This window comes from Microcaecilia unicolor, chromosome 5 (genome assembly GCF_901765095.1).
Source record: "Microcaecilia unicolor chromosome 5, aMicUni1.1, whole genome shotgun sequence".
Lineage (NCBI taxonomy): Eukaryota > Metazoa > Chordata > Amphibia > Gymnophiona > Siphonopidae > Microcaecilia > Microcaecilia unicolor.
In genome coordinates, this window is record NC_044035.1 from 325491033 (window position 1) to 325517334 (window position 26302).

Consider the following 26302-nt stretch of genomic DNA (forward strand, 5'->3'; position numbering starts at 1 on the left):
CCCATATCAAAAATCATTTTTCAAAGATCAAAAGATCTTCATATATGAATACATAACAACAGATGCAATAATCAATACTACAAAACAGTACTTATCTTATCTTAGAAGGGTATCATGGGCTAGTAACATATGCACATTCTTGGTCTGAATTGGTATTAAATACTTAATGCTTTCTAGTAAATTTTGTGCGCCAAAGAATACCATTATGCATTTAGCAGAGATCTCTGAATATTAAAATCTGATAAGTTCAAAGTGATTTTGACATATAGTATATGAGGTCTTACCTAAAGAATCCCAAGATCCCTAATCTGTACTGAATTGACACCAACACCACGTTTTCATAAGCAGATAACACAGATCCATCATAGTGTGAGGCCGCACCCGTCGCCAAACCTCCTCCATGGATCCACATCATGACCTAAAAATGGTAAGATATAGTTCAGATACATCAGATATTTTGATAAGCCACACCCTTGATCCATTAGCTCAGTGATTCCCAAACTTGTCCTGGGAAAACCCCAGCCAGTCAAGTTTTCCGGATATCTACACTGAATATGCAAGGGAGAAATTTGCAGGCAGTGGAAAAACACAATCTCACGTATATTCATTGCAGAAATCCTGAAAACCTGACTGGCTGAGGTTCCCCCAGGACAGGTTTGGGAACCACTGCATTAGCTCATTCTCAAACTTGTCCGCTCAACATAATAAATGTGATTCTTGAGTATGATCTTAAATCCCACCCAAAGGTTAGGTATTCCTCATCATTCGAGTGGACTGGTTCACAAATGGGAACAGCATCAAATAACCGGAAGAAACTTGGGAGCTAAATCTGCAAAGAGATGCCTAGTTTTAGACTGCAGAAATGCACATAAATGGGAGTATTTTGGCTACTTATATGCTTAAATGATGCCACTTTGAATACCAGCTAGCAAAAAAGGATGTGCCAAGTTTTGATGATGCAATGCTTAGCCAACAGGTGTGCACATGGGTGGAGTTTGGGCAACGCATGGGTGTTCTGGCTAACATCTAGGTGTGGGAATTTAGTCTAGCTATAGAGCTAGTGTACATGAGTGTGCCTTTAATGTAAGCATATTTTTTTTTGCTACTCACATTAGTGTTCTATAAAGAAAAGCAGGTGGCTATTTTTCTTTATAGAATATGCTTGAAATAAAGCTCACATTTTTCAAGTATATTGGGGCAAAGAGATAGCCAGACAGCACAGAAGAGGGTAATCTGCATGGAGCTGCAGGTATCACCCTGGCCACCTTTCTGGGCAGAATGGATGGACCATGCTGGTCTTTATCTGCCATCATTTACTATGTACACAGGCGCCTACTTACCCTCTTTTCCTAGGTGCCCTGTTAAGAACTATTCTCTTCTACTACTACTATTTAGCATTTCCCCCTCCCCCACTCTATATAGTATAGCAAACGTTAGATACCAATTTGGCATGTAACATCTACACTACAACAGCAGTTGCATGCCAAAACAGGAGTGAAATGGCAGGTATGCATGTAAGTGCTCTCAGGTGCTATTCTATAACTTGGCACCTAAGTGTACTAGCATGTAAATGCAAAGGGGGCATTCATGTGGGAGGGGCATGGGCATGTTGCCAAGCAACACACACAACTTAAAGAACACTGTCAATTGTAAGCACATTTATGCCTGCTAATGACATAGCTACGTGGGTGCACCTAAATGTTGGCACCGGTATTCTAAGATTTTGGGGCACAAGTTTCTGTTATACAATCCTTGTGATCTTGGGCAAGTCACTTAACCCTCCATTGCCTCAGGTACAAACTTAGATTGTGAGCCCTCTAGGGACAGGGAAATACCCAAGTGTACCTGAATATAACTCACCTTGAGCTACTACTGAAAAAGGTGTGAGCAAAATCCAAATAAATAAATAAAAATAATTCTAGCTTAATGCTCAGATTTTTGGCACCTTTTAGCACCCTTTATAGAATTGTGCTCTAAAGGACGTAGTTATCAACATGGGCTATTGTTATGCTATTTTAAGCCCAGATCCCATTTTATGCAATGAGACCTAGGGACCCTTTTACTAAGGCACGTAGGCGCCTATACATGTCCAATGCGCGTCAATTTGGAACTACCACCCAGCAACCGCGTGCTCCAGGCGGTAATTCCATTTTTTATGCGTGTCCATTACGCGCGGCAGAAAAAAAAAATATATTTTTTCTACTGTGTGGTGCTAACTGGCAGCAATCGGCAGTGTATGCACACTGATGATTACTGCCCAGTTAACGCATGAGACCTTACTGCTAAGTCAATGGGTGACTGTAAGGTCTCAGGCCCAAAATGGACATGCGCCAATTTTTATTTTTGCTGCACGTCCATTTTCGGACCCCCCCCCCCCCCCAAAACAGGCCATTTTTGCAGGTACGCTGAAAAATGGACCTGCACATGTCCAATACATGCGCCTACAACAGTGCAGACCATTTTTCGGCGCACCTAAATAAAAGGACCCCCTAGTGACTAATAACTGGAGGTAATAGTAAAATAACACGTCATAACGTTAGTCCATATTAATAACTTCTCCTCCGAGTGTTAAATGAATCGCATGGTACTTCTAGTCAAAATGTGGTGGTAAATCTTCCATTAGGCAACTTTACTTACTTAACTCCAAAGTTACAACCTGACTAAGCCTTTTGAAAGTTTATTCCTTAGTACATGGAACCCCAATGATTAAAAATAAAGTATTTTGCTTACTGGGAATTTGGAATTCATGCTGTGGTGTGCAGGTGTGTAAACATTTAGGTACAAACAGTCTTCTGAAACCCGAAGGGGAGGATAATTTGCTCGCGTAACTTCTTTTAATACTTTTAAGCCATCCAGTGACTGCAGGCACCTTGCAAAATGAACACATTGCTTGTATTTATACTTAAATTCTATATCAGTCAGTCTTCTAGATTACTTAAGCATATGCATAAAAGCTATAATTTAACTATAAAAACTTAGGAATGGAAAAGTAACTTAATGATTAGAGCGGCAGGCTGAGAACCAGGGAAGCCAGAGTTCAAATCCTGCTTCTCCCTGCTATCATGGGCAAGTCACTTCACCCTTTGTTGTCTTTGATTGTAATGACACTTGGACAACTGCTTGTAATTCACCCTGAGCTTGGATTTGGAAAAGGTGAGTAATCTAAAATCCAAGACCTCTGTTATACTTGTAGTGTAGTACAGGTCTTCCTTATGCCAATCAGTAGGTTCAGCCAGCCCTGCCGTTTACCGAATGTGCAACATTCGTTCATATGAAAACATAGCACACGCTGAAAATAGTGGCTCAGCGATAAATTAATAATCTATTAATATATAAAGGTCTTACATTGGGGGGTAGGATGTAGCATCTCTCACACCATTCCAGGACTCAGCAGGCTGTGGGGGAGAAAATCTCAACAGTCCAACTGGTGGTTTTGCGAATGGAATCCCAAGGTAAGCTTCGGTGTGTCTGTCTGTGCCTTTTACTTTGAGCAGTTTTCCTCGGAGCTTCCCATATTTGGTGATCACACTTGGCTGGGAGACTTCTCTCTCTGTAATGAATGTTTACATCATCATTGGAAAAAATTTTCAGTTACAGTTTTGTGTGAATTAAATGCCAAACAATGCCCCTTACAAAATGCTGTGGTTTTACTTAATAAACAGAGCTCTTTGTTAGAATACAGCGATATTACATGCCTAGAAAAATTAGAGGTGGGTGGCACTATGCCCCTTTGTGCTCATATTTATAAATTTATATGATAATTTTTTAAACCCATAGTCAAATTATGTCTCATCCTGTTTTTAACTTTTTTGGACAGAGTTGCTTTTAATTGTCCAACACGGGGATTGATTGCCTTCTGCTGCAATGAGGGGGCAGACATATGTGGGCAGAGGCCCTTATGGCCCTGACTGTTTGACTTGTAAGTTTTATTTGTTGTATTGTCAGTGTAATCTAAAATGTCCTCTTGTCCAGGCATACAGCCATGGTGAATGAGAATGTTCCTGGGATGTCGAGTGTGAAATCATGTACTGTATGGCTAGATCAGTACGTAGCGAGGATCAGATTTTATATGATGAAATTTTGAGGTGCAAACCTGATGTCTACTGTATAGTTGAAACATACAGCTATAACTATCTTGAATACAGGGGTGGGGGTTGAATCAGATTTTCCTAGTTATTAGGTTTTGCAGAGATTTGATAGAGAGTACGTTCTGTGGTTGCAACATCTCACATTGATGGTTATTTACAGACCAAATTAAGGTTCCACTCTGGACATGGCATACGAAAGACAGGCCACAAGCTGCCCACTCAACACAAGAAATCGAATGATATCTGGGTGAGCTGCAAGCGACGTCTTCTGTAGTCGGCCCCTCAAACAGGCGAAAGCCGCAACCTAAACTTTTAGAGAACCTAACGCCAACCCTTTCTGAAGGCCTGCCTTGAGAAATGCTAGGATGTGAACGATCTGAGTAGAGAAGGGAGAACGTCTGTGATCACAACACCAGCCCTTCAACATCTTCCACACCCTCGCATATGCCATGGATGTAGAGCGTTTCCGAGCCTGAAGCAAGGTAGCAATGACTGAATCAATAACCTTTTCATCTCAACCAAGCCCTTTCAATGTCAATGTTGTACTTATTAATCACTACTTCCCCCAAAACAAGGGTTCAACACAATGTACAATGAAAGGTTGTCTTAAGGTTACACAAAGAACAATCCTAACATAGTAGATATCTAATAGCAAACATTACAGTTAATAACAGCATTCAAAAAGATATGTTTTCATCAGTTTGCAGAATTTTAAATAATTCTTCTCAACTCTAATAGTTAAAGGAAGAGAATTCCATAAACGTATGACAGCAACCACTAAGATAGTATTAAGTATCCTAAGAAACCACCTCTTACCAAAAGAAAAAGAGGACAAAGAATGAACTAGGAGACTGACCAAATAGAGATTTTGAAACCATGCGAAGTGGAACCATAGATCTAATACAATAAACAAAACACTTTAAACAAAACATGTTCAGCTACCAGAAGCCAATGTAGCATCTCCATATGAGCCATCTGGGACTCATTCAACCAGATCACAGAGGAAGCTCTTGAAAATATCCTGAAAGGTCTAAGGCCTATAATTTGCCTGCTTGATCCCTACCCAGCAAAGATTGTACAATGAGCGAGCACAGGCCTCACTGAAGGGTCCACTAAAATTGTTAACTCCTTTCTCATGGAAGGGAAGCTGCCAACAACACTAAAAAGAGTTGTGGTCTTTTTAGTGTTGTTGGCAGCCCCCTCACTGGACCAGGTCAAGCTCAAAACCTTTCGATCAGTCTCTAATAATCCTTTCCTGGCAAAACTTATAGAAAGGACAGTCTGCAGTCAACTGAACAGTTAACGGCTAATTGAAAGTAATAGCTAGACCCATGTCAATCTGGCTTCAGACCTGGGTACGGAACAGAGACAGTTCTTGTGTCACTTCTTGATGATCTTCACAGGAAGTGTGACAGGGGATCTGCCTCGATACTAGTGTTGCTCGATTTCTCAGCAGCTTTCGACACCATGGATCATATCATGCTTACAAGACTGGCAGAAGAAACAGGTATCAGAGGCACAGTATTTACTTGGTTCAAATCCTGTTTGTTTGTCAGATAGACAACAATCAGTTCTGTTCAGCAACAGCACATCATTACCTTGGGCACTGGACTGTGGGGTGCCACAGGAACCCATACTGTCTCCCATTTTATTTAATATCTACCTCAAGCCTCTGGCTGAGCTGTTTCAGTCAATGGACACAAAATTCTATATCTATGCTAAGGATGTGCAACTATGCATACCCACTGAACCAGATCTAGCTCTGAGTAAACTGAAAAGGGCAAACAACAACAAACTTTGCCTGAACCCAAATAAAACAGATTCTTTGGGTACCAAACACAAGTGGACAGATACCCAACTTCAAAATACCTTTTGGGAAGTATGAACTCCCCCTAAAATCACAGGTCAGGAATCTTGGGGTACTGCTAGACTCATCACTCACTTTGATCCTACAAATTCAAACAACCTTCTAAGACTGTCTTTATCACCAAAGGCAGCTACAAAATCTCTCTCCATATACTGAAAGGGCAAGTCTGACCAGAGTGGTCCATGCCATGATAACATCACAACTAGACTACTGTATAATGCCCTGTACACTGGCCAAACCAAAAAGAGTTTGTATCAACTCCAACTAATTCAGAATGCTGCAAATGGCATGACCACATCACACCCTTCCTGCAAAAGCTACACTGGCTACCAGTACCTTACAGGGCTAATGTAATAATTTTTTTCTTTTTTTTTTCAATAGAATCCAATTATGATCAAATTCTCCCAGGAACTTATTGAGAGTACCTGGGAAAATTTGATCATAACTGGACTCTATTGAAAACAAAGAAAAAAACTATTAAAAATGGTATAATTAACAAGAGGTTTTTTAAAAGAACTAATCTACCCTTTGCTGTGAAAGCTGCATAATATTCGAAGTCTATTCAATAAGTTGTAAAGCTGATTTTTGTGGTAAATTAGTATATAAGGCGGTCAGATCTAATGCGACTAGAAATACTACTACTACTTATCGTTCCTATAGTGCTACTAGACGTATGCAGCACTGTACACTGAACATGTAAGAAACAGTCCCTGCTCAACAGAGCTTACAATCTAATTAGGACAAACAGGACAAATAAGAGATAAGGGAATTACTAAGATGGGAATGATAAAACATGGATACTGAACAAGTGAATAAGGGTTAGGAGATAAAAGCAACATCAAAAAGGTGGATTTTACTTAATTTGAAGACAGCCCGAGACAGAGCTTCCTGACCAGAAGGTATCTGTAACTGTTCAAGTAAAGCAGCAAATCCTTAGAGTTCTTCATTTAGGGTTGTTATGCAGAAGACCCACAATATCTCAATATTATGTCACACTGTATGTTCCAATTACTACTACTGCTTATCATTTCTATAGCGCTACTAGACGTACGCAGCTCTGTACACTGGACATAAAGAGACAGTCCCTGCTTGACAGAGCTTACAATCTAATTAGGACAAACAGGTGGGGGAAGAGGGGTTGGTGGTTGGGAGGCGAGGATAGTGGAGGGCAGACTTATACGATCTGTGCCAGAGCCAGTGATGGGAGGCGGGACTGGTGGTAGGGAGCCGGGAAATACTGCTGGGCAGACTTGTACGGTCTGTGACCTGAAAAAGGCAGGTACAAATCAAGGTAAGTCATACACATATGAGTTTATCTTGTTGGGCAGCCTGGATGGACCATGCGGGTCTTTTTCTGCCATCATCTACTATGTTAGGACAAATAAGGGATAAGGGAATTACTAAGGTGGGAATGATAAAACATGGGTAATGAACAAGTGAGTAAGGGTTAGGAGTTTTTAAAAAAAGCATCAAAAAGGTGGGCTTTCATCCTAGATTTGAAGACAGCCAGAGAGGGAGCTTCCTGACCAGAAGGTATTTGTAACCGTTCAAGGTAAAGCAGCAAATCCTTAGAGTCCTTAATGTACGACTGAATTTTAGGAACTGGAGGTTGCAAACAGAAGTCCAAGTATTGAAACAGGGGCTCCAAAACTGGGGGGTCGTGTTAAGCTCTTGTGAATTTTGTATAAAATATTAAAAGACGGAGTCTGAGCTTGTGGTCTATACAAATATTTGAACTCGTGATAAGATACTACACATAAGTACATAAGTATTGCCATAATGGGACAGACCAAAGGTCCATCAAGCCCAGCATCCTATTTCCAACAGTGGCCAAACCAGGTTACAAGTACTTGGAAAGATCCCAAAACAGTACAATACATTTTATGCTGCTTATCCTAGGAAAAAAAGCAGTGGATTTTCCCCATCCACTTTAATAATCGATTATGGACTTTTCCTTCAGGAAGCCATCCAGACCTTTTTTAAACCCTGCTAACTGCTTTTACTACATTCTCTGGCAATGAATTCCAGAGTTTAATTACACGTTGAGTGAAGAAATATTTTCTCCGATTGTTTTAAATTTACTTAGTAGCTTCTTTGTGTGCCCCGTAGTCCTAGTATTTTTGGGAAGAGTAAACAAGCGATTAGTACATATGTACATAAGTATTGTCATACTGGGAAAGACCAAAGGTCCATCGAGCCCAGCATCCTGTTTCCAACAGTGGCCAATCCAGGTCACAAATACCAGGCAAGATCCCAAAAATGTACAAAACATTTTATACTGCTTATTCCAGAAATAGTGGATTTTTCCCAAGTCCATTTAATAACGGTCTATGGACTTTTCCTTTAGGAAGCTGTCCAAACCTTTTTTAAACTCTGCTAAGCTAACCATCAGAAAACATTCCTATGCCCAGACTTTAAGCGTCAGGCTTTTCCTGCTGAAACAGTGTAAATGCTGGCAGCCAAATTTGGTGCACTACCCAGTGTTCTATAACTAAATGCACAACTTTTTGGAAGGCCCTTGACCCACCCATGCCCCCTTTTAAGATATGCACTATGGGGAAAATTCTATATATAGCATCTTAAAAATCAGTGCCGTAAAACCATACAGTTAGCATGATTCTATAAACTATGCCTAAAGTTACACATAGTTTATAGAATATGCTTACGTACCATTCATGCAACTAAAATATAGGTGCACCCATTTAGGCCACCTAAAACCATGCCTAAATACCTGTGCCTAAGATAGGCACGGCTTGGGTGTATTCCATAATAGTGCACCTAGAGGGGGCATTTTTGAAAGAAACGTCTAAGTCTGAATTTGGACGTTTTACAAAGACGTCCAAATTCCAAACCAGGAAGAAGGTCATTTTTGAAAAAGATACATGTCCATCTTTTGTGTTCAAAAATGCCATGGTCGTCCTGTGATTTGGACGTCTTTGATTTTCAGCCATTTTCGAAAACAAAAACGTCCAAGTCTAAAACGTCCAAAGTCAAGCCATTGGGATCTGGGAGGAGCCAGCATTTTTAGTAGACTAGTCCCCCTGACATCCCAATGGCTGTCTACCTGTTCAACTCCACTCATTATTTTATAGACCTCTATCATACCTCCCTTCAGCTGTCTTTTCTCCAAGTTGAAGAGCCCTAGCTGCTTTAGCCTTTCCTCATAGAGAGGTCGTCCCATTCCCTTTATCGTTTTTGCCGCCCTTCTCTGTACCTTTTCTAATTCCACCATTATCACAAGCTTGTTTTAATTCTGAATAAACCTTAAATTGAATATCTTCATTTGGATCTACAGTTAACTTCATATAAAACTCCTGATCATTCAATTGAACCCATGCCTCAGAACAATAATCTTGAGTATTCTGTATAACCACTCCCCCTCCCTTGTCCGCTGAATGATCATGTTGCAAATGATTCAGCACCACTCACTGTTCCTTTGTTAAGTTGTGATGCGTAAACCCAATGTGTTTCTCCATTTGTTCTAAATTCTGCATCATCAGTTTCTGATATGTATCCAATATTGAAAACACTTTCTTGGACTTAATACATTTTTTTGACTAGCTTATATAGGCCAAACCTCCTTCCTCAGGTCTGCTTATTAAGATTTCCCTTTTTCATTCCAATATAAGTTTCACCAATCAGAATCTGAGTTACGGAATCATTATCTTGGTTGGCTTTCAATGACCCTAAAGTACTGCCAGAGTTCTGTTGATAACACCCTGCTTGTTGCTGGATATGGTGCTGCAGGTCACAAAGTCCTCGATCACACAACACAGTACATGGTAGGGAGGAATTTTAAATGAAAGCACTTGTCAAAAAGGTGCCTAGTTTAATCCTATTTCATAAGGGCAATATAAGCACCTGTAATTAGGCTCTCAGAACCAGCACTACCAGCACACAAATCCTCTCAAACAAAATTTTCCACCTCTGGGAACTTCTACACAAGATCTTTTCGGCATGCTTGTGCGGATTTGGTCATGCAATTTCATATGTCATTTCCTGTGTTGAAAACATACTTTGCATGTGAAAATGCATTATAAAAGTACTCCCACATCAGACACATAATAGCATACATACACAATCTTTTATTGTACGTGTGTGTGTGTCTTCTTTTAAAACTATATTATGTATGGTATGTTGTGATCCGCTGAGAGCTATAGGATTGTGCAAAAGAGTAATGTTTAAAATTAAATTTTTAATAAATATGAATCGACACAGGGTTCAAATTCAACTCCACTGTAAAGACATAAATAGTAATTGTTGGAAAATTCTGATCTTACCACCTGCTGCAATGGCTGTAGAACAGAAGTCAGAAATCAAACAGAAAAGCAGTGAGACTGTGAAGCAGAAACCCATTCTTCAGATCTGTAGGAATAGCAAGAAATTAACTTAATACTGCAAATCTAGAAGTATCAGAGTTTGTTGCAACATTTTTGAACAAAGTATAAAGAGGATACAATAAACCTGCTCAGAAAACAGTAAAAGAAAAGCCCGAAGCCGCATACTGTACAGGTTGAGGTGCTGCTCATATTCTATTTTATTTAACCATGATTTATGTAATAATTAAGTCACTTGTTACTTACTACTAGTGCTGCATTACCCCATCTGTGGGCTACTGTCTGAATCCCACTTTTTCTCAAAGTTCAAGAGCTATAGGATTTTCAGCAAAACTCTCAATGCTTGACTTGCTCATAATTTACCTCCCTGTGTACATACCTTACAGAGAAAAGATCCTATTGTTTACAATGGTTTTATTCAAATGACATTAAACATTTAACTTAAAAGAAAGCAAAGCAGTTTTGCAAACACAATCAAACACAGTAAGACTATCTTCTGTCCTGCAAATGTTTTCAGCTTCCCCCCCACTAGAAGCATAGTTCAGGATTGTTTCCGCCGTTTATCACTGTACTCTTTAAGAGGTGAAAGTGTGACACTTTAAGGAAACAAAGGTGAAGGAACAGAAGCCGCCACTGGCAGACGAAGGGCACATTAGAAGTTTCAAGCCCAAACCTTTCCTCTCTGCAAGCAAACACACGAGCACTATCCAGCCTACTACAACTCCCAGTCTCACACTATTGAAGAAAGCACCTTTCAGCACTTCCGCCACACTGCTACAATAAACACTTCACGTTCAGCAAACTTATCTACAGCCCTACGAGCTTGGCTCCATTGTAGCAGCCGCCTCTACTACTGATTGGCTGGCAGTGTCTGCAGACGGAAAAGAATCTTTAAATCCTGATTGGCTGGTCATAGGTGTCAATAAAAGTCTTAAAGTCACTGCTGAGTGAAGCAAGGGAGCAGTATTTTGGAAGGCAGTTTTCTGCTACAAGTAAGGTATGTGTACGATAATTAAAGCTTTTATCAGTGTGTCTACACTTTTCTGTCACAATAGTTAGAAAGATAGATAGATAGACACACATTCCCTAATTCTATAAAAATCACCAGAAATTGCATGCACCCAATTTGAGCATTCAATTTAATTGAATAACAAGCCAATTAGTGCCAATAATTGGCTTTTAAACAAGCAATTGGCACTAATTAAATATAATTGGACTTTATGCATGTAAATTTAGGAACAGGATCTGCGCCTACATTTTACGCATGATCCAAAAAAGGGGGTATAATAGGATGGCTATGGGCAGAACAGGGGCATACCTAGCATTTATGTGCATTGTTATAGAATAAGAGGGGTTACCCACATAACTTTAGGTGTGGCTATTTGCACTGCGTTTCACTTGATGCAAATGGCCACGCCTAAAGTTAGGTGTGACTGCCAGGCATAAGTACTATTCTATAAACTGTGCCTAACTTTAAGTGCAGCTTATACAATAGCGCTTTTATCAGTGCCAGTGGCGTAGGAAGGGAGGTGGGAGGGGCGATCCACCCCGGGTGCACGTGCTGGGGGGGTGTCGGCCCTGCTGGTTCCCTGCTCCCTCTGCCCCGCAAGCAAGAATGAGCTCCGGGGGGGGGGGGGGGGGTTGGTCGCTCCAGAGGGGGGGGGGGGGGGGGGCGTGCTGTGCTGCACCCGGGGCGACCCACCCCGGGTGTCAGCCGCCCTCACTACAACACTGATCAGTGCCGATTTTTTTATATGCCATATATAGAATCTAGCCCACTGGGTTAAAAAAAAACTATATAAACCTTGTTTTCTGCATAACTGTCAAAACTTGACAAATTTCAATAAAATTTGGGATATATCATCCTGAGTAAATTGGCAATAAGCCTACACTCGTGCCAGCCACATGACCTAAACAATGTCACTTCACTTCCTGGTTCTTCAACTTTTCTGATGATTTCTTCAGTGTGAACTAATTAGACTCTGCCGCTTCCTAATTTGTGATCAGTGAGCCTGGTTTTCACAATCTCTTCAAAACAGATTATTTTTTTTCTTTCTTTTTTTTAATTTTAAAACTTATGCATAGTATAATGTAGCAAGACGAAACCAATTCCAGTCCACATTAATGAGGATAAGGAGAGATTGTCCAAGGAAACAATCTCCAAAACATATTCTGTGCTTGCCCTCTTTCCCCTCTTTTCTGAGGTAATCAATAGAAACAAAATAAAACGTGGAAAAGAAAACTTATTTCCGATCTGACGAAGGGCTACCTTTGAAAGCTAATCAAAAAGTGTATTAAGTTATGTCCAATAAAAAAGGTGTCATCTTATTGGACATAACTTAATACATTTTTTGATTAGCTTTCGAAGGTAGCCCTTCGTCAGATCGGAAATAAGCAAATGTTGGTAGATGACAGTATATATAAGTGAAACATCAAAGCATTTCAATGACAGTCTAACAGGATGAGGGTGGATACCACATCCCTCTTTTCTGGAAACTCTTTCACCTGTCTAACCATAACCTTCCTCCAGACACAAACTTTTAATAAGAATTAGATCCTCCTCATTGTAAACCATGGTACCTATTTATGTTTAAAGCAAAATGGCATCTGCGAATATCATGATAATAAATCACTAGGTGGTGGTGATGTTGGTTAGGTGAGATGTCCGGCATGAGCGTAAGCTTCTTTCAAATTTATTCAGGATGATAATTCCCAAATTTTATTGAAATTGGTCAAGTTTTGGCACAGTTATTGAAAAAACAAGCTTTGTATCATTTTTTTAAACACAGTGGACCAGATTCTATAAGTGGCGCTGACAATTCAGTGTTGATAAAATTTGGCCCTCGATGCTGTTCTCTAAAGGGCACTTCAGGATGAGCATTGTTTATAGGATAGCACTGAGCGTTGAATTCAGCACTCAGCTTTGGGTGCGAGAACTTGCGCCAGCTGAAGCCTGGTGCAAATCCTGGTAAGCAAACTGGGCGCAGATTCCTGCTATTCTGTAACACTTCGTACATCTTTTATAAACACCCCTGAGCTGCTTATGCCCTTCCCATAGCCAAGCCATCCTCTGAGTTGTTCACGATCCAATTTAGGCACCCATTTTTATAGAATAGCGTGTTGACAGATTGGCACCCAAATCATAATTAGTGCTAATTAAGTGTTTGTTAGCTTCAATAATTAAATCATTGGAGTCCATTTAACTAATTATTTTCGGTGCGGATCTGGGTTCTGTGCCCAATTTTGGCAACCTTTGTAGAACCTGGGGGAGTTTGTGTGTGTTTACTTTATACCTTTTCTAGCCTGCCTCTTACCTACGTGGGTTGTGTGTGTGTGTGTGTGTGCAGGGCCGCTAAGAAGGGGGGCAGCAGGGACAAAATTCCCTGGGCCTCCAAGAGGGGCCCAGCGCCGCAGTCCCCGCTCACCTGCCCTCGGCTCCTTCAACCGTCCACCACCGGGCCGGGCCCCCCACATTGAAATCATCACAGCGCCTCACCTGTCACCTCTGTGACTGAAAGCATAGCAGCAGTAGATGATTCACCTCCCTTCGGGCCTTCTCTCCCTGTGTCTCGCCCTCATCTGATGTAACGTCCGTGAGGGCAGGACACAGGAAGAGAAGGCCCAAAGGGAGGCGAATCCGATCTGCTGCTGCGCTTTCATTCACGAAGTGAGGTGACAGGTGAGGCGCTGTGATGATTTCAATGCAGGGGGCCCGGCCCGGTGGCTGCGACAGTGATGACCTCAGGGGCGGGGCGGCCTTGCCCCGGGCCCAGCCCAGTCTCTCGGCAGCCCTGTGTGTGTGTGTGTGTATGAGAGACAGAGAGAGGTAGTTGCCATAATAAAAGGTACTAGATCAGGCCACAGCTGGTTTAACTGTTTTGCAAGTAGACAGTCCCTTTTGGCAGAAGCTTGTGTGTGTGGGTGAGCAGCTGCAGTAGAAATTGAAACAACCATCAGGGTTACTTTTCCTTGGAAGGAGGGTGGGCAGTGTTCAAATAACCCACTTACCCAGTTAAACGGTTGTTGTAAAGTGCCCTCAGTGGGGATAAAGTCATAATAGAACATCTCAAGAAAAATACCGACTTTGGGCTGCATTCAGTAAATGGTGTTCAGAAATCTTTTTAATGGTTTGTCCTCTCATACCAAAGGTCATCGATTATTTATTTTTATTATTAGGATTTATTTACCACCTTTTTGAAGGAATTCACTCAAGGCGGTGTACAGTAAGAATAGATCAAACACGAGCAATAGGCAATTAGAGCAGTAAAAATATTCGAACAACAATACAAAGTACTACTTGCAATGACAACACTATATGCACTAGAACATTATAATTGGTAGTGAGGGGTAAGGCAAAGTAGTAACATATAGATGAATAAGAAGGTAGGAAGAATTAGAAAGTAAGGTGATTGATTTGAAGAAAGTTGCACGTGAGGTCAGAGAGATGGTTAAATATTATCTCAGCTAGGGTAGGAGTGGATAAACATGTCCTGCTGCAGTATGTGCAGCCCGAGTCAATCCTTGAGTGTGTGAATGAGACTAACAAGTTAGTTACTTCTTCCATTAAAGGCTTGGTTGAAGAACCAAGCTTTCACCTGCTTCCTGAAGTAGAGGTAAGTCTTGTGTTAAGCGCAGCCTTTCAGGCAATGCATTCCAGAGTGTGGGGGCTACTCTGGAGAAGGCTCGCTTGTGGGTATCACATTGTGTAATATCTTTTGGAGAGGGTGTAAGTGAAAGTCCTTGGGAGGACCTTAGTGTCCTTGGCGGTATGTGGAGCATCATCCTATTCTTCAGATACTCGGGGCCACTGTGTGATTAGATATATTAGCAACTAAATTTAGCGATCCCATAAACTTTTTTTTTTATATCAGAACCACAGTGGTCTCCTATTCCTTGGTCAGATCATAGTAGGCTAATATTCAAACTTTATTGGAAAGAAGCTATAAGTTGTCCCAATATAACCAATAAACTAGAGGCAAAATTGATGCATTAAGCTTCTGGTCTAAACATCAAATGACCAACTTGTTCATCTCAGCTCCTTCCACAGAGTTTAGGTAACAATGGAATGATATATTTAAAGAAGTACTAGATGAATTGGCTCCATTAAAAGTAAAAAACTAGACCCAATAAGAAATTATCCCCCTGGTTTAATGACTCTCTTTTAGAAAAGAAGCGTAAGTGCAGACAGCAAGAAAGAGTCTAGGCTAAAACTAGAACCATGGACCAACAGATTGTTTGGAAAAAGCTCTTAAAAGACTATAACCACTTAATTATTAAGGCTAAAACTACTTATTACTCAAAGTTTATGGGTGAAATAAAAGTCAACCCTAGGAAATTATGGCATGCCAAAAAGTAGCCTGTGGTAGTGTGGGCGTGTGTATTGGATAAATGCTGGACCATTTCTCCAGCGCATCTTGAAAAAAAGGGGGTTTTCTTGGGCCGGGAAATGGACTTGCGGCAAAATGAAAACCAGCACACATCTATTTACGGCCTGAACCCTTAATGCCACCCACTGACTTAGCAATAGGGGCTCACGCGTTACCAGCGTGGTAACCATCCAGCGCGCCAACTGCCGATTACTGTCAGGAATGCCCCCACGGTAGAAAAAATGAAATTTTCTACCGTGTGTTTTCAGTGCACGCTAAACTTGGAATTACCTCCAGGCGTACATGCTAGCTAGGCAGTAATGCCAATTTGATGCATGCTGCACGCGCATTGGCCCTGACGTGCCTTTGTAAAAGGGCCCCTATATTCTTTGGTTAACAACTTGTTTAACATTCAGTTTGTTTCTAAAATTAATGAATCCCTGCCTTCAGCAAACCAGTTGGCAAACTATTTTGAACAGAAAATAATTAAAATCAGACTGAAACTATATAGCCCCCCCCCCCTCGATTGAACATTTCCTGAATCAACATGATCATTTATCTTTTTGCTTGCAAGCTGACCAGATTTGGTCTGAATTTAATTCTTTTTCAGTGTAAACGTTTTCCTTGCCAACATTGCAAGAAGTCAAATCTTTGGCTAAATAATGTGATAGGAGTGTGGTTCCTGTGACATCTCACTTTGTTTCAGAAATCAGAACCAAAGCTTTGACTGAAACAGACACATCAGCACAAGTCAGATGGACAAACTAGTTGGAAGCACAAACAAATCCTGGTCAAGTCCATGAGGCACATTCCTCAAGGTAATTCCAGTCATCTCACACCTGCTGTGTAAGGGGGTGTGGATAGAGATTCTGAACGGGGGGGGGGGGGGGGGGGGGGGGGGGGGGGGGGGAGTTGTTCTTTTGTAGCTAGGCACTTGTTTCCAATTCAAATACTGCTGTGGAGATCAGCATTTTTTTTTATCTTAGGGTTTTGGCAACCTGGCGTTTGTATGATAGTTTGGTGAATTGAAGACCTCATATTTCTTCCCCAGATGCAGGCTGCTGACATGACCCAAAGCACTTCATATAGATATGGCTGCAGCTGTTAACAGGACCGCCGAGAGACAAAACCAGGCCCGGGGCAAGCAACTTTAAGGAGCCTGCCACCGCCGTATTCTCCCCTATTGCCGCAACCGTGCCTCCTACTCCTCTGTTTGTTTGGAGTCATTGAATGGCAGGCAGTAGTGATCGAAACTGTTCTGCTATCCACAGGTCCTTCTTCCTGCTATGTCCTGTCTCCTGTGAAATAACTTCCTGCTTCCACATAGTCAGGACACGTCAGGAAGAAGGACCCATGGCTGGCAGAGTAGTTTTGCTTGATCTCTGCTGCCTACCATTCAATGACTGCAGGCAAGTAGAGGACAGGGGATGGAAGTGATTTAAGGTGAATTTATCCCTCCCGATATGGTGTTCCACCCACCAATACCTAGGAAGAAATAAATCACCCAAGGCTGCATCTCTTTATTAATATAATTAGATACCTTATTTCTTACCAAGTATTTGCACAATGAGCAGATCAGTGGTATCTCACTGGGAGTACGGAACATTGCTATACAAAAGTACTGCTGTATACGAGACTCCAAAGAATATATAAGCAATCAAATACTTTTATTTATTATTCTCCAAGTATGTGTACAATTATTTGCTTATGAGAGTAAAGTACCACAGCTACACATAGGTGTTCTCTGGGTCTGAGTCTCTAATGTTTTATTTAGGGTCTTTTTCGCCCTCACCCCAAATTACCAGCTAAAGCCAATTTGCAGATATAAAAGACTCAAGACTACTTATGAGAAAGCAATAGGATTTATTCCTTATAAGAAAGACAATTCTTTTATTATTACTTGCCAATGCGGATACAATTGATTGGTTTCTCACGGGAGAGCAGCCCTGCTTGCACAAAGCTACTGGCTGTGACTGTCTTCAAAGAAGTAGGAAATATAATCACTTATATACGTTCATTAACATAACGGGTCATACATAGGTAATCTGACAATAATCCTATTTATTGGATATATGCTAATATTATAGTTAACACTGGCTACGATAATGAGTTGGTTAGTTCTTCTTGGAAATGCTAATATATATGATTTATTAATCTATCTATATAAAAGGCAACCCCAACGTTCTGAAGCCTCCACAGAAGTTGAGGCGCCCGAGATATCCGGTGTGCCCTGGAGTGTCTGCACCGCCCTCGCGTCAAAACGTCATGACGTCGAGGGCGGAGCTATTGACACTCGAGGGCCAAAACGGCCCACAGCGAACAAGGCAAGTAGCTTCGAGGGACGGAGGGAGGGGGCCCCTTGCTAGCGCCCGTTTCATTCCGCTCAGAAACGGGCATTTTTTCCTAGTTTTATCATATTTCATTCTAAATGGTTTTTTTGTCTATGTTAATATGTCTGCTGTTGAATACATAGGCAACATTTTTTACTATTTGATTATTGATTATTTATTTTTTTGTATCATTTGGCTCTATTTGTGATGTATATGTTTTTATTGTTTTGGGCTGCCGGAAGTAATCCCACCCCGAACGCGTGCCATTTCTGGGGAAAAAGAAAACCCCAGAAATGGCTTGCGCAGCAATAAGTCGGCTGTAATCAGGCATAGTCGCTTGCTACCTGGTTACCACGAAGTTAGTGCGGGAGCCCTTATCACCACCTCAATGGGTGGCGGTAAGGGCTCCCTGTTGTATGGCCATGTGGTAAGAGTTCTTTTACCGCATGGCAGTAAAAATGGCCCAGGGTCCTTTTTCCCACAGCTTGGTGAAAGGACCCCATAGCCAGGCCCCCTCCCTGCCCATCTTCAAATCCATACTCAAAGCCCACCTCTTCAATGTCGCCTTTGGCACCTAACCACTTTTCCTCTATTCAAGAAATCTAGACTGCCCCAATTTGTCATTTCATCCGTTAGATTGTAAGCTCCTTTGAGCAGGGACTGTCCTTTTTTGTTAAACTGCACAGCGCTGCGTAACCCTAGTAGCGCTCTAGAAATGTCAAGTAGTAGTAATAGTAAATATTTATTTATTTATTTAGATTTCGTAACAGTCTTTATGAAGAGATTCACCCAAGGTAATAGTATATGCTTTGTGGAAAAAAAAAAAACAACAGCCAAAGATCGAAAAATGCTTTAACAATTTTGCAGTACCTTGATTTCCCACATTAAAGCCCTTTTACTAAGCTGTGCTAAAAAGTGGCCTGCGCTAGCAAATGGGTTTCCCACGCACTGAGGCCACTTTTAGTGCAGCAATAAAATGGCCACAATTTCAAATTTCCTCTTAATGGCCACAAGCTAATTTCCCAAGTAGCCACCTATTTACTAGGTAGTAAGGGCTCTGGTGTAAAACCCATGCTAATCGGCAGCACACAGTGATTTGCAGATTAGCACAAGGCATTCTTATTCTCTGCCCCCATACATGCCCCGCGCTAAAAAATATTTTAGCATGGGATTGGCACGTGCCAATCCCAGAACTACCGCAGGATTCCTGAGTGCATGAGTATTTACCACCGCATAGTAAAAGGGCCCCTAAATTATTAAAAGCTTCACATTTAGATTCTATTTTATCCAAATCCCCAAAATATTTGAAACTATAGGAATTATAATTCTGTATGTTCTTTCTTTTCTTTGATTCTCTGCTGGATTTTTTCAGGCACGATTTTGGTCCAGAATGTCACTCGGTGATCTTTCAGTTTTGTTCCCGCCTTCTGCTGTAAGTCTATCTCCAGGTACTGTTCATTGTGGTCATAGACTGGCCATTCCACCAGCCCATCGCCATTAGGATTTCTGAGAAAAGAAAAACCCGCACCCCACCCGGAGTTAACCACATGTAGGGTAATTTTATAACATGTTGCCAGGGTTAAAAGCCTACAGAGGCACTTACATAGGCCCTGTTTTATAAAGAAAAAAAAATTGCCTGCTTTTCTTTCTAAAATACTAGTGTAAGTCATCTAACATACACCTACATCGCAGGTAAGGACATTAACACCAGCCCTACAACTGATGCAGTAGCATACCAAGGGAGGGGCGGTGGGAGCAGTCCACCCTGGGTGCAGGCAGCAAGGGGGTGCACGGTGCAGTTGTTCGGCTGTCTGCTCCACCGGTCCCCTCTGACATTACTTCCTGTTCTGGGGCAGGGGACTGGTAGAGCCAACAGACGCGCAACTGCTCAGTGCACCCCCTTACTAGGAGGAAGGGTGGTGGGGGGTGATGCACTTCTGGGGTGGGGGAGATGGGGGTGATGCACTTCTAGGGTGGGGTGGGGGTGTGATGTGCCTCTGGGTAGGGGGGCACAGTGGAGACCCATCCCGTGTGGCAACCAAGCTAGGTATGCTACTGAGCTCATGTAATATCCACACATATATTTTGCAAGTTCACATGCACATTATAGCATTTTATAATCTACCTGCACACGTGTGTACACTGCCCACTCTCCCCTCAAACTTCGCCCATCTCCACCCATGTGCACATGAACTAGCAAAGTACATGCCAAAGCATACACTTTTATGCAGTTGGCATTCTATAAGAGGTGGTTTATTCACTTATGTGGCCATATACACACAGGAATGACTTTATAGAATTACCTCCGAGTCCAAAGCGTATAATGCGTGCCAATCTTGTGAGAGTGACACGGCTGTTAGTCAAGGATCCATTTTAAGATCTTGGGTCCAGTATTCAAAAGAGTTTAACCAGGCAGGAACAACACTTGATCTGACCATCTGCCAATATTGAGCAGCAAAAGTGGGCAACACTTATGAATATTGTCTATGACTACACTTCAATTAGTGGGATGAGAACGAAGAACAGCAATCTCAAATTTTAACTCTGTTCCCCAAAACAATGCTTAGAAGTGATATAAATAATGTTATCAATCATTGCTATTTCCAAACACTCTAGCATAATATTTATTAAAAAAAACGAAAGATGGTGGAAGGAAAAAGCCTCAGAGAGCTCCAGATTTAAAAACCTTCGGAGCAATAACTCTTCATCACTGGCATAAATCCTTCCTACACAAACATCTCTTTATTCAACTTCAGTGTTCAATTGTGCATAAACAAACTTTGAAAGGTCGAAAAAAGCTTGAAGAAATGAACTTCTAAATTGTAACAATCTAGATATCATTCAACCTTCTTCAATGAATATCCCATAATACTCCCATGAGCAACGATGACCAATGTTTTGCTCAGCTGGGTTTTATCGGCAGTAATAAGAATCCCAGATTTACTGACCCTGAAGCAGCTGAACAAAACGCTGGCTATCGTTGGTTATGGGAGTATTATGGAATATCCACTGAAGAAGGCCTGATGATATCTAAATTGTTATAACTGAGATATGTTCATTGTTTTACAAAGGAAACCAATTATGTTCAAATACAGGAAACCAATTATGTTCAAATACAGTTATCAAAACATTAAAAAAATAACAAATATAGAGTGACTATTATAAATTACACACTTTTAGAGAAAAAGGTACTTTGCACAACCAAATATATTCTGGTTTCACATTTTGGGGGTATAATAATTTTAGACATTTAGATTTAATGACTTTAAACATTTTTGGAGTCTAGGGGCCATAAATTACTTTGCTGTCTACATTCATTAACGAATGAAAAGCTAAGGGTCCCTTTTATGAAAGGAACTACTGCCAGCCCAACACAACCGCAACTGGTTGTTCTGGCTCGAGCATGTGCCATTTCTGGCGAGCCAGAAAACATTTTCAGAATTTTTACTGCGGTGCTAACCCGGTGGTAATCTAACCTCCCAGGTTACCGTGGGAGCCATTACCGCCACCTGAATGGGTGGCAGAAAGTGCTCCCCACCAATTGGCCATATGGTAAAAGTAATCTAACTGCATGGCCACTTCTTTTGGGGGGTTTTTTACCCGCCGCTATCGCAGGGCACTTTTTACTGCAGCTTGGTAAAATCATCCCTAAACTGAAGTTAGAGGTTAGTAAAAATATAGCAAATCACCTGGACTGGATGGTATATATTTGAAAGTACTAATAGAACTGAAAAATGAACTTGCAGAGCTATTGTTAATAATATGTGATTTATCTTTAAAATCACGCATGGTTCTGGAAGATGAAGAGTAGCCAATGTAATGCCAATTTCTAAAAAGGGATCCATAGGTGATCGGGGAAACTTATAGACCGGTGAGCCTGACGTCAGGGCAAAATGGTAAAGATTATTATAAAGAACAAAATTACTGGGCAAGTACATAGGTATGGATTCATCAGACAAAGCCAACATGGATTTAATCAAGGGAAATCTTGCCTTACCAATCTACTACATTTCTTTGAAGGAGTGAATAAACGTGGATAAAGGTGAGCCAGTCGATATTGTGTATCTGGATTTTCAAAAGGCATTTGACAAAAAAAACCTAATGAATGACTCCTGAGGAAAATGAAAAGTCATTGGATAAGAGGTAGTGTCCTATTGTGGATTAAGAACTGGTTAAAAGATAGAAAACAGAGATTAGGGTTACTTGGTCAATATTACCAATGGAAAAGGGTAGATAGTGGGGTTCCCCAGGGGTCTGTGCTGGGACCACTGCTTTTTAACATATTTATAAATGATCAAGAGATGGAAATAGCTAGGGAGGTAATTAAACTTTCTGATGACACAAAGTTATTCAAAGTTGTTAAATCACAAGAAGATTGTGAAAATTGCAAGAGGAACTTACAAGACTGGCAGACTGGGCATCCAAATAGCAGATGACATTTAATATAAGCGAGTACAAAGTGATGCATGTGGGAAAGATGAACCCAAACTATAGCTACATGGTGCAAAGTTCTACATTAGGAGTAACTGCCCAGGAAAAGGATCTAGGTGTCATCGCTGATGATACAGTGAAACCCTCAGCTTAGTGTGCAGCAGTGGCTAAGAAAAGTCCATAAGCCATTATTAAGATGGGCTTGGGAAAAATCCACTACTTATTTCTAGGATAAGCAGCATAAAATCTGTTTTTACTGTTCTGGGATGTTGCCTGGTACTTTTGATCTGGATTTGCCACTGTTGGAAACAGGATGTTACAGGCCAGAGAGGGTGAGCCCTTGGGCTGCTGCCGAGTTGACACTGCCTAACTAGCCTGAAGGCTAGGTAGGCCCCGACTGGTGGAAGGTGAGTCACACTAAGGCTAGGACCAGGGCGGCCAAGTCTAGAGGTACACCAGGAGAGTAACAGAGACCTCAGAAGGCCAGCTGATTCAGATACCAACAATGGTATTGGGAAGGGTAGACAAAGTCCAAACAATCCTAGAGGTTGGAGCAGGCGGCTACCAGAGGAGTAGAGGAGGCAAGCTGAGGTGTAAGCTGAGAAGTCAATCCAAGAAAGGGAGCAGGAACCAGGGCAGGCAGAAGGGATGTACTGGAAAAGGGGCAGACAGACTGCAGAGGCAAACAGGAACCAAGGCAGGGAGTCTGGAGAGATGTACAGGAAACAAGGCAGAGGGTGGTTCTTAGAACCACCTTTGGCGGGCTGCACGAAGCAGGAACCCTGGAACAGGGCTAAGCAGGTAACAGACTGGAACACAGGGAAAGGACAAGGCAGGAACAGACAGGAACTCAGGAACTTAGGAACTAGGCTAAGCAGAAACTCAGAGACTCTGGAACAAGCAAAGCAACTCACTCCAGGCAAAGCTAGGTGACCTGTTGCGAAGGCAGAGTGGAAGAGCCCCAGGATCCCTTATAAGGCCCCAGCTGCATGATGTCAGTGCCAAGTGTCCAGGATGAGTTCCTGCTACTGGCCCTTTAAAGTAAGTTCTTCAGCATGCATGTGCGCCTAAAGAAGCCAGAATCAGCAGGCATTGGGGATGTAGCACAGAAGCAGTTTGCTGGCCCACCGCGCAAACAGCCTACTGTGTCAGGAGGACCACCAGAAGCCCCGGGGAAGTCAGAGAGCCCAACCACCAGTAGAAGGAAGTGAGTCAGGTCGCAGGACATGACTGGGCTTGATGGACCTTTGTCCCCATATGACAATGCTTATGTTTTTATGTTCATAGACCCCCTGAAATCTCATTGTGGACGCCAGCTTTTGGAAACTGCATTTGTGACAAAACAGTGGGTTTTTAAGCTTGTGATAACTGTTTTGATGTTTTCCGGCAATGAATTTCTCTAGTTTGGCCAACAGGTGGTGCATGTTATGTTTTAAGCTGTTGCAGAAAAGTGAATGATTCCTCCTTTAGTTTAAGCACAGAGAGGAAGTGCCTGCAGTGATGTGGCCAGCTATTTTCAAATGTTGTTCAGGGCTCTGATTGGCCTGGAGTTTGAAGTTACCCAGGAGTTAGTGGTTTTGCCTTCAGTTTCAGCCAGGGAGAAGAGAAAGAAAGTGTCACGACTGCGGCCGTGACCCCTCTTTTGACTCACCTTTTCTGCCAGTCAGCTCATGAGCTGGCTACTTTCTGCATGGTTGTGTTTGTGTTTCAAGCTTCACTTTGGTGTTGAGTGTGTATTTCCTGTCTCTGTCCTGTAGGGTTTCCACTTCCTCTGTGCTTCAAGCTTCACTTTGGGTTCTGTGTATTTCCTGTCTCTGTCCTGTTATAAGGAAGTGGTTCACTTGCATTCTGGGCCTTTGCAACGCCAAAGGTCCCCAGGTTAGTCTGTGTGCTTGTGAGCACTTCTGCCTAGATCCTTGTTGCCTTGTGTGTCTGTGGGCACTTCTGTGTCTTGTCTTCTTATTGTGGTGCCTGTGTGCACCTCTGCCTTTAGCCTTAGTTCTGTTGCTTGTCTGTTTGTTTGCTTTGTGTCCAGCCTAGTCTGCCTTGCTTGTTCTAGTCCCTTCTACCTGAGCTTCAGACATTGTTCTGTTGTTTGTCAGCTTTGTATCCTGCCTAGTCTGCCTTGCTAGTTCCTTCTACTTGAGCTTCAGCCATTGTTCTGTTGTTTGTCTGTATTTGTCAGCTTTGTATCCTGCCTAGCTTCAGCCATTGTTCTGTTCTTTGTCTGTGTTTGTCAGCCTGCCATAGTCCTGTTGCTTGTCTGTCTTTGCCCTGTCTATGTGGGTTAGTTTTGTGTCCTGCTTGCCTCAACCTTGCAAGCGTTCAGCTTTGGTTCTGGCCCTGCTTGTCTGTCTTTACCCTGTTTGTCCTTAGCTTCTGCCCTACCCTGCTTTTGTGTCTGCCTTGTCTCAGTATCCTGAATCCACTCCAGTCAGGCCAAGCTTGTTCCAGTATCCGGCTCCAGTGAAGCCAAGCCAAGTCCGTTCCAGTATTTGGTTCCACTCCAGTCAAGCCAAGCTTGTTCCAGTGAAGCCAAGTCCAGTCCGATCCAGCATTTGGTTCCACGCCAGTCAAGCCAAGCTTGGTCCAGTATCCGGTTCCAATCCAGTCAAGCCAAGTCCATTCCAGCATTTGGTTCCAGCCCAGTCAAGCCAAGCTTGTTCCAGTATCTGACTCTAGCCAAGCCAAGTGCTTCCTGATTCCTGCCTATTCTTGCTTGGGGGGTTTTTGCCTCCTGCTGCCACTCGCCGACAGTAGGCCAAGGGCTACCGTTGTTCCAGAGTTCACGCCTGGTTGCCCAAAGCCTGGGAACGTGACAGAAAGATCTCTTTGCTGAAGCACTGTAAACTTACTTGATAACTTGTGAGCAGCTATATGTCCTGATCTCCCCAGGTACTATTTAGATAGTATACAAATGTTTAAATAGTGTTATAATTGATCCATATTTCAGTTACTTGTTACTGTTTGCTGATTGCACCTTTTCTGTTCATTGTTCTAACTTTTTCACACAATAAAAATTCTATTAGTTTATTGCTCTGCTTGTCTGGACATTAAGAATCCTGGTGGTTTGTGAGTTGGGTCTATGAGTAACCTAGAAATCACTGGAGATAATTTGAGAGCGGGAAACTCGTTCAGAGGTGGTTGTGACCCAGTTGGTGGGAGGATAGTGCTAGTGTAGAACACAAGCAGCAGGTGCAGGCAGACCTGAGCTGTGCTGGGGATAGACCCTATAAGTGTCTCTGGGGTACCCCAGGCGGGTGGCTAGGCGTTTCGTGACAGCAGTGTTTCATGTTTTTGATAGTGCTTGGGAGAGGGTTCAGACTCTATTTATGGGGTACATTGGGTAATGTTTGTTTTTATTGTTTTATTGTATTTGTATGCATTGGGTGTGTATGATGAGGAATGACATCAAATTTGAATAAATAAATACACATATTTGATAACTTGTGAGCAGCTATATGTCCTGATCTCCCCAGGTACTATTTAGATAGTATACAAATGTTAGATAGTGTTATAATTGATCCATATTTCAGTTACTTGTTACTGTTTGCTGATTGACCCTTTTCTGTTCATGGTTCTAAATTTTTTAGACAATAAACATTTCTATTAGCTTATTGCCTCTGCTTGTCTGGACATTAAGAATCCTGGTGGTTTGCAAGTTGTGTCTGTGAGTGCTTTCTGGAAACTGTGGGACCACTGGGAGTGTGGCCTCTAGTAACCTAGAAATCATTGGAGATAATTTGAGAGCGGGAAACTCATTCAGAGGCAGTTGTGACCCAGTTGGTGGGAGGAGGGTGCTAGTGTAGAGCACAAGCAGCAGGTGCAGGCAGACCTGAGCTGTGCTGGGGATAGACCCTGTATGTGGCTGCAGGGTAGCCCA

General features: G+C 42.1%; 2 protein-coding genes across 6 annotated transcripts in view; both read right to left on the reverse strand.

Annotated features, from left to right (window-relative positions):
* The window catches only part of LOC115470862 (fatty acyl-CoA hydrolase precursor, medium chain-like), a 73690-nt gene extending 62636 nt beyond the window's left edge, over positions 1–11054 (reverse strand). Inside the window, exons 1-5 of the mRNA XM_030204450.1 lie at positions 10966–11054; positions 10236–10320; positions 3346–3550; positions 2731–2869; positions 285–418 (exon numbers count right to left, since the gene is read on the reverse strand). Of these exons, the coding sequence (XP_030060310.1) occupies positions 285–418; positions 2731–2869; positions 3346–3550; positions 10236–10311 (554 nt within the window). The 5' untranslated portion in view covers positions 10312–10320; positions 10966–11054. The remainder of the gene's footprint in view (positions 1–284; positions 419–2730; positions 2870–3345; positions 3551–10235; positions 10321–10965) is intronic.
* A 7918-nt stretch (positions 11055–18972) lies between these two features.
* Positions 18973–26302, reverse strand: part of LOC115470863 (fatty acyl-CoA hydrolase precursor, medium chain-like) — an 82771-nt gene continuing 75441 nt past the window's right edge. For all 5 annotated transcript variants that reach the window (XM_030204455.1, XM_030204454.1, XM_030204451.1 and 2 more), the window contains exon 14: positions 18973–19494. In XM_030204455.1, coding sequence (XP_030060315.1) covers positions 19308–19494 — 187 coding nt within the window. In that variant the 3' untranslated portion in view covers positions 18973–19307. The remainder of the gene's footprint in view (positions 19495–26302) is intronic.